General features: G+C 41.6%; 1 protein-coding gene across 10 annotated transcripts in view; it reads right to left on the bottom strand.

The window, feature by feature from the left end:
• Nucleotides 1-18,797, bottom strand: part of TANC1 (tetratricopeptide repeat, ankyrin repeat and coiled-coil containing 1) — a 241,797-nt gene that overhangs the window by 73,642 nt on the left and 149,358 nt on the right. For 7 of the 10 annotated variants that reach the window (XM_043487575.1, XM_043487574.1, XM_043487580.1 and 4 more), the window contains 2 exons: nt 3,298-3,428; nt 2,087-2,273 (listed from right to left, as the gene is read on the bottom strand). The exons of 1 other annotated variant lie outside the window; for it this stretch is intronic. In XM_043487575.1, the coding sequence (XP_043343510.1) occupies nt 2,087-2,273; nt 3,298-3,428 (318 nt within the window). The remainder of the gene's footprint in view (nt 1-2,086; nt 2,274-3,297; nt 3,429-18,797) is intronic. 2 more of the 10 variants (XM_043487579.1, XM_043487581.1) reach the window with 1 other exon arrangement.

Raw genomic sequence — 18,797 nt, 5'->3', positions numbered from 1 at the left:
TCTGGTGGTGCAGAGGATAAGAATGCCTGCCAACGCAGAGAAAACAGGTTCAATCTCTGGTCTGGGAAGATTCCACATGCTGTGAAGCAACTAAACCCACACACCACAACTACTGAACCTGCGCTTTAGAGCCTGCAAGTCGCAGCTACCGAGCCTGCGAGCCCAGAGCCTATGCTCCGCGACAAGAGAAACCACAATGAGAAGCCTGCACACCACAATGAAGAGCAGCCCCCAATCACCACAACTAGAGAAAGCCTGTGTGTAGCAATGAAGACCCAGAACAGTCAAAAATAAATAAGTTTTTTAAAAGACCTGTAGCACTGGCCAATTTCCTGAAAGACGACAAACTCTGAGGAGGAAAGGGTATTGCAGAAGAGCTAAGAACACTGTAAAGAAAGTCATCTGGCTATCACAGAATCAGTACCAGAGATCCATCAATGGTGGACACTTCAGAGACAGATGGGACATGAAAACAGAAGTAACACTGGGAAAAACTTGTTAGACAAAATAGCAGGTGGGGAAGCAGAGTTAAAAGAGAAAAGGGAATTGGAAGAATAAGCTCACTGGAAGGGCTTGAGGTGGAGTGAAGAGAATTCCGACCTGCTACAAAAACCAGTCATATGAAACTTCCAGAACGAGCTAGTCTGCAGAGACAGAAAGTAGATTACCCAGTGAGCAGGTCTGGTGTATGCAGGGAAACGAGGTGTGACTTCTAAGGGTGCAGAGTTTCTTTTTGAAGTGGTAAAAATATTCCCAAAATCAGATCGTGGTGATAGTTGCACAATTCTGAATAAACACAAGCTACTCAAAGGTTTAAATGGATGAGTTAATTATATCTCAATGAGACAATGAAAAATGAAACAAAAACCCACTGAAAATCCTGATCCAAGAGATAACTGAGGGAACAGGCTTGCCTTCCTCTTGCTTCAGGGCCCCTCACAAGAGCTGTTACAAGGGCAACATCGAGAATGCCATGACCCCACCCAGGTAGCTCACGTATCTTCTGAGGCAATCTCCAAAATACAAACTGGATGAACCTGCAGTTTGGTTTTTCAAATTACACATGAAAGAAATTACAGGTGACTGAAGAAAACCAAGAGCTTAAATGCCACTGCATTTGGTTACATATTAACGTGGAAGGAAGCGGGGTTCATTCCAATAATAAAACATAACATATCCCTCAAAAACACGTGCATCGCTCAGCAGCAGGGAAAAGGCTGAGCTGCAGGAAGGCATCAGTGTCAGACAGCAGCATGGCTTGAGAGCATAGGAAGCCGGAACAGCCCACCCCCAAGGCACCAGGCTGCAGACCAGGACACACCGCCACCCAGGCCCAGCTGCAGAAATGCAAACGCGTTCCTTCTGGGATGGGAGGTAAAAACAAGGGCTCTTAAATCCCCTGGTTGATTCTATTGTGCACCTGGGATTAAGAAACTACTGAACTCATCAGAAGACTCATTTATGATTTCCTCAAAAGAAGTATGCAAATAACTCAACTAAACATTCGTGTCACCTAGCCAACCAGTGTAAGAGTCACAACTATACTCTGCGTCTCCAGACAATCTGTTCAGGATATCCACAAGTACTTTGCAGGCATGGGTGTGGGGGTGGGGGCGGTGGACTTAGAAGCTCCAGGCCTTCAGACAGTGGTCAGATGCCATTAGAAGAAACGAAAGAATGAATACCTAGACATAAGTGGGGAGATCAGTGACCTTGAGATCTGGCTGGGAAGACTTCTCAATATGCAGGGACTTCATGGTCCCGTGGTGTGTCCTATACAAACCCAATACCCATCAAGTGGATTAGTGACAAGGGAAAATTTTTATAATGTCACAGGCCAGACATGATGTGGAAAATTTTTTACCATATGAGTCCAGGGTTATCAAATAAACACCAAGGAATATAAAAGCCAATGCTTCAACCGCTCAGCTGTCCGTGGAACCAGTGCTATCTGCAAAGGACAGGGCAGTCCGGGCAGGCTGACCGTCACAGACTGCACACGCTAACACCCTCTTAAGAAGAGCCTGGAGAATGCTCTGGCTGAAATGCATGGAGCCATCACATGACTGAGCAGTGAGCGTCTTACCTATAATTCCACTGTCCTTGCTTTCCAGGGTGGAACTAGGGCTGCTAATGGTCTCACAGGGACTTTTGTTGGCTGCCGTCTTGCTGACACAGCTATTCAAGGTTGAGCAGGGGCTATCGGTGCTAGGAGAGGCGGTGCTGCTTGTAAGAGTGGAGCAAGGGCTGATGCCTTGGCTCAGAGCTGTGCACTGCAAGATGAACGGAAGGAGGAGTTAGCGCGTCTACATACCCCTTTGTAGCTTCATGGTTTTAGCATCAAAAACAAACAGGAAAATGGAAAACAGGTTTTCTTTTTTACAATCCAGGGATCTTAATATATACAGTCTTCCAAAATTTAAAAGAGAGATCTCCCTAGTTCTGTTCGCCTTTCTGTGATCTTTTTTCTTAAGAGGGCAGTCTTGGAAATAATTTAGTGGGAATGCACATTTGTAAAGCAGAAACAGCAAACAGGCAGACTTCCTTTCATTTAAACTCTGCAGAAGACAAATGGGTTCTTTGACCTCTGTGTGGAAAATCTGGGAACTCTGTTTCTGTAATGTTTCACGAGCACGGCAACCTGATTCAATTTTTGGAAGATTTATGGGCTCTGCGATCCAGGGAAGGAGACTGGTGGCCACTGCGATCTCAATCAATGCCTGACGCCCTCGCAGAGACCCTCAAAGGGGCAGAGGCTCTGGCCTCTCATTGCTATTCAGAGGTACACTTCTCATCTCGGATGTGGCAGGCTGCTGTTCCCTAGGAAGGGGAGTGCTCTTCCAAAGATGAACCTTTTGATCTTATTTTATTTTGTCTCCATTCATCTCCTATAAATCTTTTCCTCACCCCACTGACCCTCCAAAGTCTCAACCAATAAAAAAAAAAAAAAGCACAGGGAAGTGCATACCAAAGCAGCCGGATGAAAAGAATGGTGCTATAAAGATAAAAGTAGTATCATTCCTAAGGAATTCTCTCGGCCACTTCATTTAGTTACTCTCCTCTGGGTGGTGACCAGAAGGTTAATGTGGACATTTTTATAAGGTCTGCACCCTCTGCTTCTCCCCACCCCCAGTACAAAGGATCACAACCAAACTGTTGAAATGAATTTCAATACACAATGGCCCAGACTCATCTGGTCTGAACAACAACTTCCCCACTCAGGGAGGAGGCAAGACAATTATGCCGTCATTCATCCTCTGAGCAGATAAGACATGCAGTGTCTTCCTTGGGCATTACCATGGTTTCATTTTTTTCTTCAATGGTTATGTGTGTGGCACTTGGGATCCCTTCTCCCAGTAAAAATCCCAGCCTTGTCAACAGTTCTTGAGCTGCCGGCGAACAGCTCGGTTCATTATCGGCCTTTGCTTCTGGAACAAAGAAAGAAAACAATGAAGACACCCCTCTCAGGAATTTCAGTATTGCATCTGGAGGACTTGGCATTACAGCTGCTTGTCTGGTGCTTTTGTGTATTTCTATAAAATGCACAACGTTTGACAGTGCTGCCTGTCCCCTAGCAATACATTCTAATTAAGAGACTGTGACAGGTTAAGAAAACAGTAAAAGGGAAAAACCAAATGCACAGGGTGAAATTGTTGACCTGAATCCAAAGGTACAGTATCATTATCTGATAGCAAGTCCTACTTCCATGTCATGAGAAATGGGTACCTGAGACACCAAAGGCAGAAAAAGGCCTACTCTGCATCTTATTCTTGAAGGGCACCATGTGTCCAATGCCCACAGAAGGCTGAAATAAAGTAAAATCCAAGTGGCATGCTGGCAGAGTCACTTGGATGCTGGGGGAAAACTGAAATGCCAGCTCTCATTAAACAAGGCAAGGGCACAACCATGCCAGTGGAAACTTCCTGAGCACAATCCATGGGAGTGAAAGTCAAAACCAGGATTCAAACCCAAGGGTCAGCCATCAGGGATCCATGCTGAAACAAAGATCTTAAGTCCCAGTAAACTGTGTCCCAAGAGACAGGACCCCGTAATACACCCTGCTGTCCACGAGGAGACGTAGAAAAACTGGATGTGCTTTCAGCACACTCCATAGTAATGCTGGAAGCATGTTCCACGTGACAGTCACAGGGCATGTTTGGAAGCCATGCCTTCCTCTGGTCTCCTTAAGGTTGGTCATCGTGCTTTGTGCACTCAAGAGAATTTTATTGTTGGATTTAAGTGTTGAGCTGTAGGTTAATCTTGTATCCAAACTCTAAGGGAACTTAATTATGGTTGACAAAATGATGTTCACTTCATTCTAACACCTCTCTTACAGATTTAAGCCAGCTCAGCTTCCATCAGGGAATGAAATAATGTATAAAGGAACCGTCCTTACACAGTTAGAACTTAAGAACAGCAAGCAACCTGCAACAGTCATTCATCTTCATGTTTTGTTGTTTTTTGTTAATTGTCTAGGTACCTAGATCCATACATTCATGAACCAATGTTCCCTGGATGTGGAAATCTGCAGATAATGGGTAATAGATTATAGAAACATAAAATGAGGAAAAACCAAATCTGAGATATTACCTTTGACATACAGTATCATCACCAGAGTTCAATGCTAACTCTGCCTTTGGTAAGAAAATTCAAAAGACAATATAAGCAGAGCTGAGAAAGACCATCTTTATTATCCTCACCCACAATATCAGTTTTGCAAAGTCATGCTTGCAAGATGGCAGCTACAAGGGGAGTTAAATCAGCTGTATCCTCAAGGAAGGAAAAGTACCCCTGCCCTTGCCTGCTCTCAAAAGCTCCCAATGTTTAGGGTGAGAACAGCTGTTTCCCAGCCTGGATGTTTTTCAGTTGCTCTAGCATACTGCAGGGGTAAAATTAACCAAGACTTGATTGTTGTGGGTTGAAAGAGCCCTGATGTTTCTGGATCATTTGAGATAAACTCTTAACATGAAAGAGCAGTGGCGCCAAGCCAATGACAGGGGTAAGGGAGCCACCCCAGGGCGGGCCAACCACACCCTCAAAGCCACCCTACAGAAGGTTCCTTCCCACCACAGATCTCCAACCACATTCTCACTCTTAAGATACATGGGCACCGGTGAAAGGAAAGCAGGAACCCAACCAAATCAGCAGAGTCCAGGCACACCCAAGGGCTGGACCACTTCAGAACAGGATCCGTGCCGCCCTCCTCACCCTTAGGCTCTAGCAGGGCAGCCACTTTATCTTAGGCGGCAGCTGGACTGGAGGGAGAACAGGATGCAGCTAGAAAGGGGAAGAAGTGGGTGAGGGGCCAGGATTCAGCCACTTCCCTCCTCCACACCCCCCTTTCTTTTCAAAACAATCTCTACACTGTGACCCAATTGTGACTTGCCCCAGAATGTCTACCTTCTGGTTCAACTTGAAACACTCTGAGGAAAGAGCCAGAAATGACTCCCAGTTGGCAGCTGCTGTCACAGAATTCACTCTGTTGACAAACAGGACCACAACTGTCAACTTTGAGACCAGCATCCTATGCAGGTCCTGCAGCAGGGTGGGTTAGGATAGCAGATTCACACCAGACTGTCAAGGTTTTCAGTTTAAGTGTGTGTGTGTGCACGCGTGCACACACAAATTCAAAGACAACTAGTCATCCAAACTATCCCCCTTCAGGCAAGTTGGGGAGCAGTGGCCATCACAGTTGCCCAGATACACAAAGGACATCCAAATTCATCATTAACTTGTTCTCTTAACTGTTCAACCTGAACTTTGTTGTTACCAAAGCTTCAAAACTCTACCCGGGTTTGGGATGAATGAACAAATGTTCTGTACTGTAGTTTTGGCATCCATTAAGACACTGCAATTTTCTTTCTTCCAAAAGCTTTCCAACTGTCTTTCCATCTTACTCTTTCTACTAAAATGTCATCCTAGCGACCTTCTCCTCAGACGTCCCCTTCAGTCTGAATTCCTTAATCCACATCAAGCTGTCTTCATCTTTCCTTCCCTAATGCACAGGGCCCTCTCTTGCTCAACTTTTCATTCTGGCAGGACTCCTGGGTGAAGTATGACACTGCCATTTTGGGGAAGATGAGCTGCCTGGGAACACACACTCATATACGTGACTATGAAATGGAAATGCATTTCTCCTTTCATCGTCAGGCACCAAATACTGAAATCTGAACAATCAGAAAGAATTTTCTTTGAGCTAATGATTCCAAAATGACTTCCACACCAAAATCCAAATGGGATACTCTAGATAGTCTATTTCCATTCATGTGGTTAATACTAAATCACTCATCAATTATGGGTTACTTTACCCAATACAAATGGGCTGAGGATTGGAGAGAAAGACCTCATCTCTTGGCAATGCTCTGCTATCTCATACATTTATTGGGTTGGCCAAAAAATTTGTTCAGGTTTTTCTGTAGCATCTTATGGAAAATCCAAACAAACTTTTTGGTCAACCCAATAAATATCCAACGCATTTGTGATGGCTGTAATCTGAAGCTGAGAGAGCAATCAGCCTCACGCTCCCTAGGATCCCATAAGTAAGCTGAGAGTGGTTGTCCTCCCGATAATGTTCTCAGGCAATCCTTGCTTTCGAACCATTGTGGAATAATCATGTGGAGAAAAGCAAAGGCGATTTCTTCAATCACTCCCTGGCTCCTTCTAACTATTCACACTTATTGGATCACAGTTACGGCACCAACATCCAAGTACGGTCACAAAGTGACTGTCTCCCCAGTTACCGCCATCCTAACTTCAAACCTGTGTGTGCCCCTTATAACCATCCCCTCACCCTCCCCACCACAGGCTCAGAGGAAAGGACTCCACACTAAAGCTATTCTGGACTCCTTACTGGGTGAGCCTCTCCAAACCTCAATTTCCTCATCATGGAAGTGGCCATCATCCACTTCTTTTTGATTGTGAAGTTCAAAACAAATATGAGAAACACCTAATAAACCAAATATCTTTGAAATAAGACACTGTATCAAAGGTGATCATTATTTCTACCAAATTTAACACCAAGAGCCCATTTTCTCACTATTATTACTTCACTTTCTGTTTTCATGTGCTGTGCTTAGTCGACTGCTCAGTCGTGTCCGACTCTTTGCAACCCCGTGGACTGCAGCCTGTCAGGCTCCTCTGTCTATGGGATTCTCCAGGCAAGAAAACTGGAGTGGGTGGCCATGCCCTCCTCCAGGGGATCTCCCTACCCAGGGATCGAACCCAGGTCTCCCACATTGCAGGCAAAGACTTTACCATAGGAGCCACCGGGGAAGCCCGTGGCTCCCTATTTATGTTTAATATGCGTATGTTTCTCTTACATAAAAATACTTTTCTATTTAGAATTTTTCCTGCCTTAATTTAACTGTTTCTGAATTCACTATCCCTTCAAAACAACAAATTACCTCCTTCGGCTGAGCATCAAACTGTTCCAACTTGGCCCACATCTACTGCTCATTTCCTATCTAATAGTTCCCTCTTCTTAAAGCCAGACTTTACTACAACTGCAGAGGTCCTTCAGGATTACCAATGATCATGCCACGAAGAGAAGCCATTTCTCCCCTCTCCTCCTCCTCAAACTCAACAGAGCACTGAGTGTTGTTGATGATGTCTCCCATTCACTAGCATGTAGCCTTGAAACCCTGACTTAACATCAGCTTCCAAGACAGTACTTCTGATCAAGTCTGTTAAGTGCCACACAGCCTTGACTGATGTTAAATCTCTGCCTCTACCTGTCCAGGACCTGCTTTGTGCTCAACTTGTTGCTGTCCTTGCCTTCTCCACAAAGCTTTTCCAGTTTCTTTCTGGTTGCTCCCTCCCCTAAGCCATCACCATTCCCTGCTCCTTGAATTTCCAAAAATATTATTTATAGAGGATCATCTATCTAGGCACCTGATCTGGTTCTGTCAATAACGGGTTTCTAGTCTGCAATATGAAAACATAGTTATCATGTTGTTGTTCAGTTGCTCAGTAGTGTCTGACTCTTTTCGACCTCATGGACTGCAGCATGCCAGGATTCCCTGTCCTTCCGGTGCTTGCTCAAACTCATGTCCATCGAGTTAGTGATGCCATCCAACCATTTCATCCTCTGTCGTCCCCTTCTCCTCCTGCCCTCAATCTTTCCCAGCATCAGGATCTTTTCTCATGAGTCAGTTCTTCACATCAGGTGGCCACAATACTGGAGATTCAGCTTCAGCATCAGGCCTTCCAGTGAATATTCAGGACTGGTTTCTTTTAGGATGGACTGGTTTGATCTTCTTGCAGTCCAAGGGCCTCTCAGTCTTCTCAAGCACCACTGTTCAAAAGCATCAATTCTTCAGTACTCAGCCTTCTTTATGGTCCATCTCTCACATCCATACACGACTACTGTAAAAACCATAGCTTTGACCATATGGACCTTTGTTGGCAAAGTAATGTCTTTGCTTTTTAATATACTGTCTAGATTTGTCATAGCTTTTCTTCAAAGGAACAAGTGTCTTTTAATTTTATGGCTGCAGTCACCATCCACAGTGATTTTGGAGCCCAAGAAAATAAAGTCTGTCACTGTTTCCATTGTTTCCCCATCTATTTGCCATGAAGTGATGGAACCAGATGCCAAGATCTTAATTCTTTGAATGTTGAATTTTGAATCAGTGTGCATTCTTTCACTCTCCTCTTTTACCTTCTTCAAGGGTCCCTTTACTTCCTTTTCACTTTCTGCCATAAGAATGGTATCATCTGCATATCTAAGGTTATTGATATTTCTTCCAGCCATCTTGAATCCAGCTTGTGCTTCATCCGGCCCAGCATTTCACATGATGTACTCAGCATATAAGTTAAATAAGCAGGGTGACAATATACAGCCTTGATGTACAACTTTCCCAATTTGGAACCAGTCCGTTGTTCCAGGTCTGGTCCTAACTGTTGCTTCTTGACCTGCATACAGATTTCTCAAGAGGCAGGTAAGGTGGTCTGGAATTCCCATCTCTTTAAGAATTTTCCACAGTTTGTTGTGATCTACATAGTCAAAGGCTTTAGCATAGTCAATGAAGCAGCAGTAGATGTTTTTCTGGAATTCTCTTGCTTTTTCTATGATCCAATGGATGCTGGTGATTTGATCTCTGGTTCCTTTGCCTTTTCTAAATCCAGCTTGAACATCTGGAAGTTCTCAGCTCACGAACTGTTGAAGCCTAGCTTTTTTTTGAGCATGACCTTGCTAGCATGTGAAGTGAGTGCAACTACGCGACTAACATTCTTTGGGATTGCCCTTCTTCGGGATTGGAATGAAATCTGACCTTTTCCAGTCCTGTGGCCACTGCTGAGTTTTCCAAATCTGCTGGCATATTGAATACAGCACTTGAACAGCATCATCTTTTAGGACTTGAAATAGATCAGCTAGAATTCCATCACTTCCACTAGCTTTGTTCATAGTGATGCATCATAAGGCCCACTTGACTTTGCACTCCAGGATGTCTGGCTCTAGGTGAATGATCACACCATTGTGGTTATCCGGATCATTAAGATCTTTTTTTGTGCAGTTCTTCTGTATATTTTTGCCACCTTTTCTTAATAACTTCTGCTTCTTTTAATATTCGGATCATTAAGATCTTTTTTGTACAGTTCATCTGTATATTTCACCACCTCTTCTTCTGCTTCTAGATCCATACTGTTTCTGTTCTTTATTGTGTCCATCTTTTGCATGAAACGTTCCCTTGGTATCTCTAATTTTCCTAGAGAGACATTATCATATAAGTTATCTTTAAGTGTTTCATTTCATGCATCCCATACTGAAACTGTCACCAAATCTTACCATTTCCTCTTTCAAAATGTTTCCTGAATTAGCCTTTTTCTCTCTGGTTCTCATCCTCTTCAGTCTAGATAACAATTAGACTCTGAATCAATTTTCTCATCTATTTTTATTTTCTCCTTCTCTAAGCTGGTGGTTCTCAAATTTCTGGTGTCAGAGCTCACCTTTTAAAAATTAAGGACTCCAAAGAGCTTAGGCTTATGTGGATTGTGTCTATTGATATTCATCATGTTAGAAATTAAAACTAGGAATTTAAAAATCTATGTTAGTCAATTTTAAGTTAAAAATCACATTAACAATATAACATTTTTAGAATAACAACCATATTTTCAGTTTAAAAAGTTACTTAAGAATGGCATTGTTTAACTTTTTGCAAATTCTTTTTAACATCTGATTTAGGAGAAGACAGTTGGATTCTAATGTCTATTTCTGCATTCACTCTGTTGCGATAGGTTCTTTGGGTTGAAGCATGTGAAGAACTGTGGCTTCAGAGAGCTTTGTCTTTGGGAAAGGGAGGAACCTCTCCAGTTAATTACAGATATTCTTCTTTGATACCGCCCCAAAACTTGACAAGTAGCAATTTCTTAAAGGTTAGTTCCAGTGTTGACTCTGAATCTGAATCAATGAACTTTCTGTACTCTGTTACAAGAAAATCCAATGGTTTGTTTTATGCTTCAAATGGATTTTACCCATGGAAGATTTTGTAACACCATGTATTGGGTCATTTGGAAAATACTGGTTTTGCAGCTCTTGCAAGTGTTGACACATTTTATTATACAACACCAAAATACCACATTCATTAACATCACCATAGATCTCAATAGAAAAATCCTGAGAAGCCATCACGCTCACTGTGACAGGTGCAAATTCCCCCAAACCTGATTTTCACTCAAAAGGTCAATTTTTATCATTCGCAACTAAACCCTGTCAGGTGGTTTATTTTTCACAGAAGTAACATGCTCATTTTGTTCCAATTCGAGAAAATATATGCAAAATACCCAATTTGGAGTAACTATGATTTGTCAGGAGTACTTTCAAGTAAAAATGATGTTCCCCCCCTTTTTTTTTGAATGGCTAGTTCAGCTTGCAATTCAATCAGACATCTGCTTTTCCTTCAGACAGCCATCATACTTCAGCACACAGTAGACACACTTTCTGCAGACTTCCAATTTCATCTCACCAGATAGTCAAAAGGTCAGGACTTAAAATTCATTATTTTGGGGGCTTCATCAAGGACATTTTTCAGTGAACTATTATTTCTGATGCAAGTGGGTGGTGGTTAAAAAAAGAAGAACAACCCATATGCAGCCCTAGCATAATAGCAGATGCCCCTACTCTGACATGTGCTAAGGCATTGGAAGTTTTACCAACAATTGCTCTTGCACCATCACAAATGTCAATGTAAAAGAAATGGAAATATCAAGTATTATTATGAAAAGAGCTGTGACTTCACAGACCCCTGCAAGGATCTTGGGGATGCCTAGAAGTCCATGTACCACACTTGCAGAGTCCTTAAATGTTCAATTGTACTAAATTCTCTTTCTTTAAAATAACAAATAAAATCATAATTGCACATACCCTCATCCTACTAACTGATCTCTCATCTTCCATTACTTGCTCAACTCCTTGGGGGTAAAAGAGATGTGGGTAAAAGAGATCCTCACCAATTCTATTTCTTTATCACATACTCACAGCTTACACTCATTCACTTGCCCAAGGCTCCTGAGATGGCCATATTAGGCACAGTAACTTTTTTTAATGGTCCATCTCCTTTTTCGACTTCCCTGTGTGTGTATGTGTGTGTGTATATATATATATTTTTTTTAACTGAAGTATAGTTGACTTACAATGTTTCAGGTGTGCAACAAGGTGATTCAGTTATACAAATACACATATATTATTTTTGAAATTATTTTCCATTATAGGTTATTACAAGATATTGACTATAGTTCCCTATGCTATACAGTGAACCTTTGTTGCTTGTTGCATATCTATTTTTTAATTAGAAATCTAGCATTCTACTCATACTAAGTCAAACAAGTGGAATCAAAATGTCATAATTTTTTAGCTTAGGCAAAAATTCATAAGTTTTCTAAGATATATATAATACATATTTATAAATATACATATACAAAGTTTTTCTACTACACTTGATAAAGGCTTGAGAAAGAACATTTAAAAAAAAGAGATGGAGAAATTGAGAACATAAACTAAATGAAATGGTAGCAATGAATATGAAATAGAAAAAGTGAAACAAACTACATAAAAGTAAAAGATTATCATATAGTCCAGATGTTTTTAAATATGACTGCTCACTAGAAACATATCTGGAGCTCTGTAGAAAAAAAGTAATACCTGAGCATTTGTATTTTTCAAAAAATTTCAAGATAATTGTGACACACATCTGGATTTTTAAAAGTAATTACAGGTTTTTCTATTAGATCCTAGCTTTGGTGAGATAGAGGTCTATTGTTTTTCTGTTGACCAATCATGATACAATGGTATTAAGTAACAGTTACATCATCATAAAAGTAAAAAATGTTTTCACAATCAATAGCCAGACAAAAAATAAAAATAAAAAATAAAAGATAATTACAATTGCAAGCCATAATGGGAATATGACTAACTTAACAATATAAAATAATTATATACCATTTGGGGGGTGTCGAGCAAAGTGATGTAAGTGGAAGCACATATATGCACATGTTTTCATCCACCCACCACCCACTCAGTCTATGTCTTTTGGTTGGTGCATTTAATCCCTTTATATTTAAAGTAATTATCAATATGTATGATCCTATTACCATTTTCTTAATTATTTTGGGCTTACTTTCTGTAGGTCTTTTCCTTCTCTTATGCTTTCCACCTAGAGAAGGTCCTTCAGCATTTGTTGTAAAGCTGATTTGGTGGTGCTGAATTCTCTTAACTTTTGCTTGTCTGGAAAGTTTTTGATTTCTCCATCAAATCTGAAGGAGAGTCTTGCTGGGTAGAGTATTCTTGGTTGTAGGTTCTTTCCTTTCATCACTTTACATATATCATGCCGCTCCCTCTGGCTCTTAGAGTTTCTGTTGAGAAGTCAGATGATAGCCTTAAGGGAGTTCTCTTGTATGTTATTTGTCATTTTCCCTTGTTTCAATATTCTGTCTGTCTTAAATTCTTGTCAGTCTGATTACTGTGTGTCTCAGTGTGTTCCTCCTTGGGTTTATCCTTCCTGGGACTCTCTGTGCTTCCTGGACTCAGTTAATATTTCCTTTTCCATGTTCAAAATGTTTTCAGCTATTTTCAAGTATTTCCTCAGGTCCTTTCTCTCTCTCTTCTTCTGGGACCCCTATAATGTAAATGGTGGTGCATTTAATGTTGTCCCAGAGGTTTCTTAAGCTGTCTTCATTTCTTTTCATTCTTTTTTCTATATTCTGTTCTATGGCAGTGATTTCCACCATTCTGTTCTCCAGGTCATTTATCTGTTCTTCTGCCTCAGTTATTCTTCTATTGATGCTTTCTAGTTTATTATCCATCTCTATTTGTTTGTTCCTTAGTTCTTCTAGGCCTTTGGTAAACATTTCTTGCATCTTCTCAATCTTTGCCTCCACTCCATTCTTTTCCCAAGATCCTGGATCATCTTCACTATCATTATTCTGAATTCTTTTTCTAGAGAGTTGCCTATCTTCATTTAGTTGTTTCTCTGGGATTTTATCTTGTCTCTTCATCTGGGACATAACTTTCTTCTTTTTCATCATGACTAACTTTCTATAATATGGTTTTTGTTTTAGCTGCTGTGAGACTGTGCTTCTTGCTGCTTCTGTCTGCCCTCTGATGGAGGAGGCTAAGACGCTTGTATGAGCTTCTTGATGGGAGGCACTGGAGATGGGAAAAACTGGGTCTTGCTCTGGTGGGCAGGGCCTTGCTCAGTAAAGCTTTAATCCAATTATCTGCTGATTGGGGGGGGGGGGTTGGGCTCCCTCCCTGGTAGTTGTTTGGACTGAGTTTGACCCCAGCCCTGGGGTCTACAGGCTCTATGGTAGGGTTAATGGCTAATTCCAACAGGGTATATAGCAAGGGGGACCTTCCAGTGCCCCTGTCCGACCCACGCCTCTGCCCCTGCCAACCCACGCCTCCACAGGAGGCCCTCCAACATTAGCAGGTAGTTTTGGTTCAGTCTCCTGGGGGGTCACTGCTTCCCTCCCCTGGCAGTCTTAGTGCAGGCAAAATTTTGTTTGTGTTCTCCAAGACTGGCATCTCTGTTTCCCTCAGTCCTCTAGAAGGCTTATTATCAAATCCCGCTGGTCCTTAAGGTCATATTCCCTGGGGATTGCCAGTCCCGTTTTAGGATTCCCAGGCTGGGAAGCCTGATGTTGGGTTCAGAACCTTCACAATAGTGTGAAAACTTCTTTGGTATTATTGTTCTCCAGTCTGTGCGCCACCCACCCGGTGGATATGGGATTTGATTTTATCACGATTACGTCCTTCCTACCATCTTGCTGCACCTTCTTCTTTGTCTTTGGACATGGGGTATCTTTTTTTGGTGGGTTCCAGTGTCCTCCTGTCAGTGGCTGTTCAACAGCTAGCTGCAACTTTGGTACTCTCACAGGAGGAGATGAATGCCTGGCCTTCTATTCCACCATCTTGAGCTGGAAGCTTCCTGTATATTTTTTACCTTGGCACATATTCTGTCCTCCAAGGAAGGAAGTGACAACTTTCACATCAGATAGAAGGGAAACCCACGGATACTGTGTGGTCTTGTTGGTTTTTCAACCCTTTAGCTGTGCTGCTTCTGCATTATTCACAGCTCAAGAATAAAATATCAAAGGTTTTTAGGTCTCTTCTTCCAATGACCTTTTTCCTAGTGTTCAGTTCAGTCACTCAGTTGTGTGTCCTACTCTTTGTGACCCCATGGACTGCAGCACTCCAGGTTTCCCTGTCCATCACTAACTCTTAGAGCTTACTCAAACTTATATCCATCAAGTCGGTGATGCCATCCAGCCATCTCATCCTCTGTCGTCATCCCCGTCTCCTCCCACCTTCAATCTTTCCCAGCATTAGGGTCTTTTCTAATGAGTCAGTTCTTCACATCAGGTAGCCAAAGTATTGGAGTTTCAGCTTCAGCCTCAGTCCTTCCAGTGAATATTCAGGACTGATTTCCCTAGTGTGATTTCCTAGTGTGATTTCCCTAGTGTAATACACCCTGTCTCATCACATCCACTCTAGGCAAAAGGCTACCCAGGTTTCCTCCTGAACTCTTAAGCCCCAGTTTGATTTTTCCAGCTATTCAGAGGACGTCTTTGCCTGGATGTTTCCAAATCTCAAACTCAACACGCCTGGAACTGAACTCAAACCGAAATGGACAGGTACCTCTCTTCCAGTGTCCATTTAATGTAGTCTCAAAACTCTGAAGCCATCATCTTTGTCTCTTACAGCTTCCATGTCCTTGCAATCTCTCGGGAATCTTCCTACCCCTCACTTCTTTCCTGATCCATGTTGTATGGATAATTTGAGATCTTAGTCTCTCACGTAACTATTGAAATCATTCTCTAACCATTCTCCATGACTGCAGTCCCGTTCCTGCCCCTACTCCATCCTAAACTTTGCTGACAGGTGAATCTTAATGCACAGGACTCCAAGCAAGTCATCTGCACTGGATTTGTCACACAGCTCAGATTAGTCAACACTGTTCCCCCGCCCCCACACTATAGTTACTCTGTATATATAAGTCTTTAATCCCTGCCCAGACTCTAAGGCTCCAAGAGAAAAGGATCTATGCTTGAAAAGCTAGCTCAAATAGCATCCAACACAGTTCTTTTCACAGCACAAGAATTTTTTATTCAAGGAAATGCAGAACGAATGGCTATTCTACTTTAGTCTCTGTTCCACTGCACACACACCAGGGATGTTTCCCCTTCTACACTTCTATCAAGCTAAAACCTTAATCAACCATTAGTCAAGCGGTGCAACACCAATCTAAGAAAATGGAAATTAAATTAGCAGGAGCAAAGTTACCTCTTGGGAAAGCAAGAGCAATGTGATCAGGAGGAAAAAAAGTCATGTTTTCTTTCTTAAACTGAGTAGTGGGTAGACAGGTATCATATTCTTTATACCTTTTTCACTCTCTACATTTTTCTGAATGTCTAAAATAGTCATCAAAAACATGAGGTATCAATATTTACTGAAACATATCTAAAAAAAGATTCACTCCTCCCAGTAATATAGTTCTGCATTTAATTATTCTTCTGTTTCATATGTTACTTCTACTTGCTATCCAGATGGCTAGAAAAAAAGTTTCATCATATTTTGGATTGATCTTCATCAAACAATGACTCATAAGACTAAAACTTTCTCACCCTTTCCCATCAAAGCTTGCTCAAGTAGCAAGGATAGATCGAAGCAAATCTGAACAGATTATGGCTGCCCCAAATTCAAGAAAAACGTAGCTGTGAATCCTATTACAGTTAAATAATCCTCCCTAATTTATCTGTTTTTTTATTTTCCCTTAAGGCAGAGGTATTGTTCCGTGGGTGGCATTTTCCCCATAAACAATATGTTGGCCTAGTAATAGGAAGCTTATTTGTGAAGAACTTATTCTACATGTAAGCTTACTAGGATCATTTGACAGGAAAAAGGGGATTGTATTTTGTTTGAGGACTAAGAAAAAATGCTGTTTTTCCAATACATCTAAAAATACTGAATAAAGTAGAACCTTTCCATGAAAAGGTTTGCAGGTTAGTGTAAACTTTAATAAACAGGTTCTACCTTGTAACAAAAATGTTCATCTGCCATATCATATATCCCACTTCCCAGATGGCTAAAATATGCAGATTACAAATACAGCTGTTTATAAATTAATGAATAAATTCCAAGTGCTCACTGGTTTTGTTTTACTTTAAATTTCAGAAAGCTAAGAGTCAAGGATTTATGGAGCCACACAACCATAAAGCAAGGCAGTTTAGTCTGGGAAGGGTATTTCAAACATCTAGGAATAACCTGATATTTCACAAATCCATGAAAAATTTCAAAAGCATTTCACAAGGAGCTGTTTTCAATAGTTCATCAGTCTGGTGAATACCAAAATGCTATTATTGACAGCATCCAAAAGAGTGTCTTAGAGACTTTTTTTTTAAAAAATGCCCAAAGGAAGTATGTAAAGTATAAGCCCAAGTTTTAAATTAAAACTTAAGTGATACTACTGCTATGAAAGCCTAGAAATTAGGATTTAGCTCATCATGCATCTGTACATGTTTGGATGAATACTCAGACTCAATTAGTTTCAGTTTGCTCCAGCTTTGCCTTTAGATTCAATGACCTGGACATAAAATTTATACTTTAATATGGCAAACTTCATTAACCCCACAGAAATGTAAAGGAGTCTATGGGGAATTACAAAACATGCCATCCTTTACTAATTATCAAGCTAAATTTTGTTAGGCAACCGCCTCTTCATCAACCAACAGATAAGTCTGATGGGGCTCCCACCAGCATCATAGCAACCCATGAAAGACCACATGCCCACAAGCATGAACTACATCCCTTTCCCAGACACCTAGAAGAGGGGAAATGTACCCTGCCTCTTAATTCTAGGCAAACTTCTGGAAATCCCTGGTGTTTTTCGCAGCCCAGGTATGTCACAATGTCAGTCCCCATTGAGAAGGATAAGCCTAAATCCAAGAGCAAGGGTCTCAGGAGTAAGCGTGTCTGCAGACTGCTGGCTACACCAGCAACATCAATCACTGTGCTTGAATTTAGCTCAGCTGGCAGCCAAGCATAAGAACACCTTCTCCCCTAAGAAAGTCAATTCTGCCTTGAACAAGGGGAGAAGAGTTGACATTGGGAATTATTTATAACCTTATTTCTTTGCCCAACAAAAATCCTAAATTTGTCCTCATTCTTACCCCAGGGGGAGTCCTAAATAATAGACAGGACCTCAACAGGACTCTCGCCCATGGAACAGGGGGTCATATCATTGAGTCTACACCAGTCAAATGCCAGGGGCATAACCAACCAGGACTCCACAGGCAAATGGGGACAAGGGCAAGAGTTGGCAGGCTTAGTCTGAAATGGGCAGGCAGCTCAGTAAATTCAGATTCTTGATATTCACTTCAGAGGAACAGGTTTTCATTTTCTTTTTGATACCCAGAATGGAAATGAAAGAACAGATCAGCCCACAGACAGCCGGCACACGTGAATTCACAGCCAGGAGGGTCCTCATGTTTGCAGATTCTCTGGCTGTTCTAACCAGACAGCACCACGGATCCCTCTGCAAGACCACACACCTGGCGCCCTGCCCCTCCCCAGCACAAATCCTGGTGTGAATCTCTCACATAAACCAAATGACCGCATGCCTGGACAGAAGGAAAAATGGTGGGGCTGCTGGTCCCACCTCGGCCCCCACCCGCCTGAACACCTCCTTCTGACTTTCATTTCCTGCCAACCCCCCACTCAGCTCATTTTTAACTTTATTGTCACCGCTCCCCCCGACTCCATGTTCCCATCACATTTCACACTTCATACCCACCCCCCACTATGCCTCGGCCAACACAGGAAATGCACGCACAGTGGCAGAAAATAAAAGGAGAGCTGTACTCTGTTCCACCCACAATTAGAGAGACAAGGATGCCATTTCTTCTAAGGTGGAAATACAGGTGATTTTTCTCTTTCATCATTACTACAGAAACTTGTGTCCATACTGGAGGTACAATAGGCTTCTCCATATTTCTCAGAATTCTTAGCCATGTGTTTCTGCAGCAAAATAGGATATAAATTCAAAACACACAAAGTCTTTAGAGTTGTGAGTTGGGGAAACCTCCCCACTGACAATAAGGAACGAACAGGTCCATTCTTGAATCAATTAAAAAAAATTAAGTGCTATTAATCATATCTACGAAATGCTAGAGCTTTTGTCTGTTACATGTATTTTCAGATAGAAGGAAAAAAGCAAAATATAAAGTGTCCTCATGAAAAGGTATCAGTCAATTTGGAGGATTTTTTGGTCTCAACTTCAACATTCTCTAAAGAAAAACTTTTG

Source organism: Cervus canadensis, chromosome 15 (assembly GCF_019320065.1).
Source record: "Cervus canadensis isolate Bull #8, Minnesota chromosome 15, ASM1932006v1, whole genome shotgun sequence".
NCBI lineage: Eukaryota > Metazoa > Chordata > Mammalia > Artiodactyla > Cervidae > Cervus > Cervus canadensis.
The sequence above is the reverse complement of the archived record's forward strand: the minus strand, read 5'-3'. Positions and strand labels throughout refer to the sequence as shown.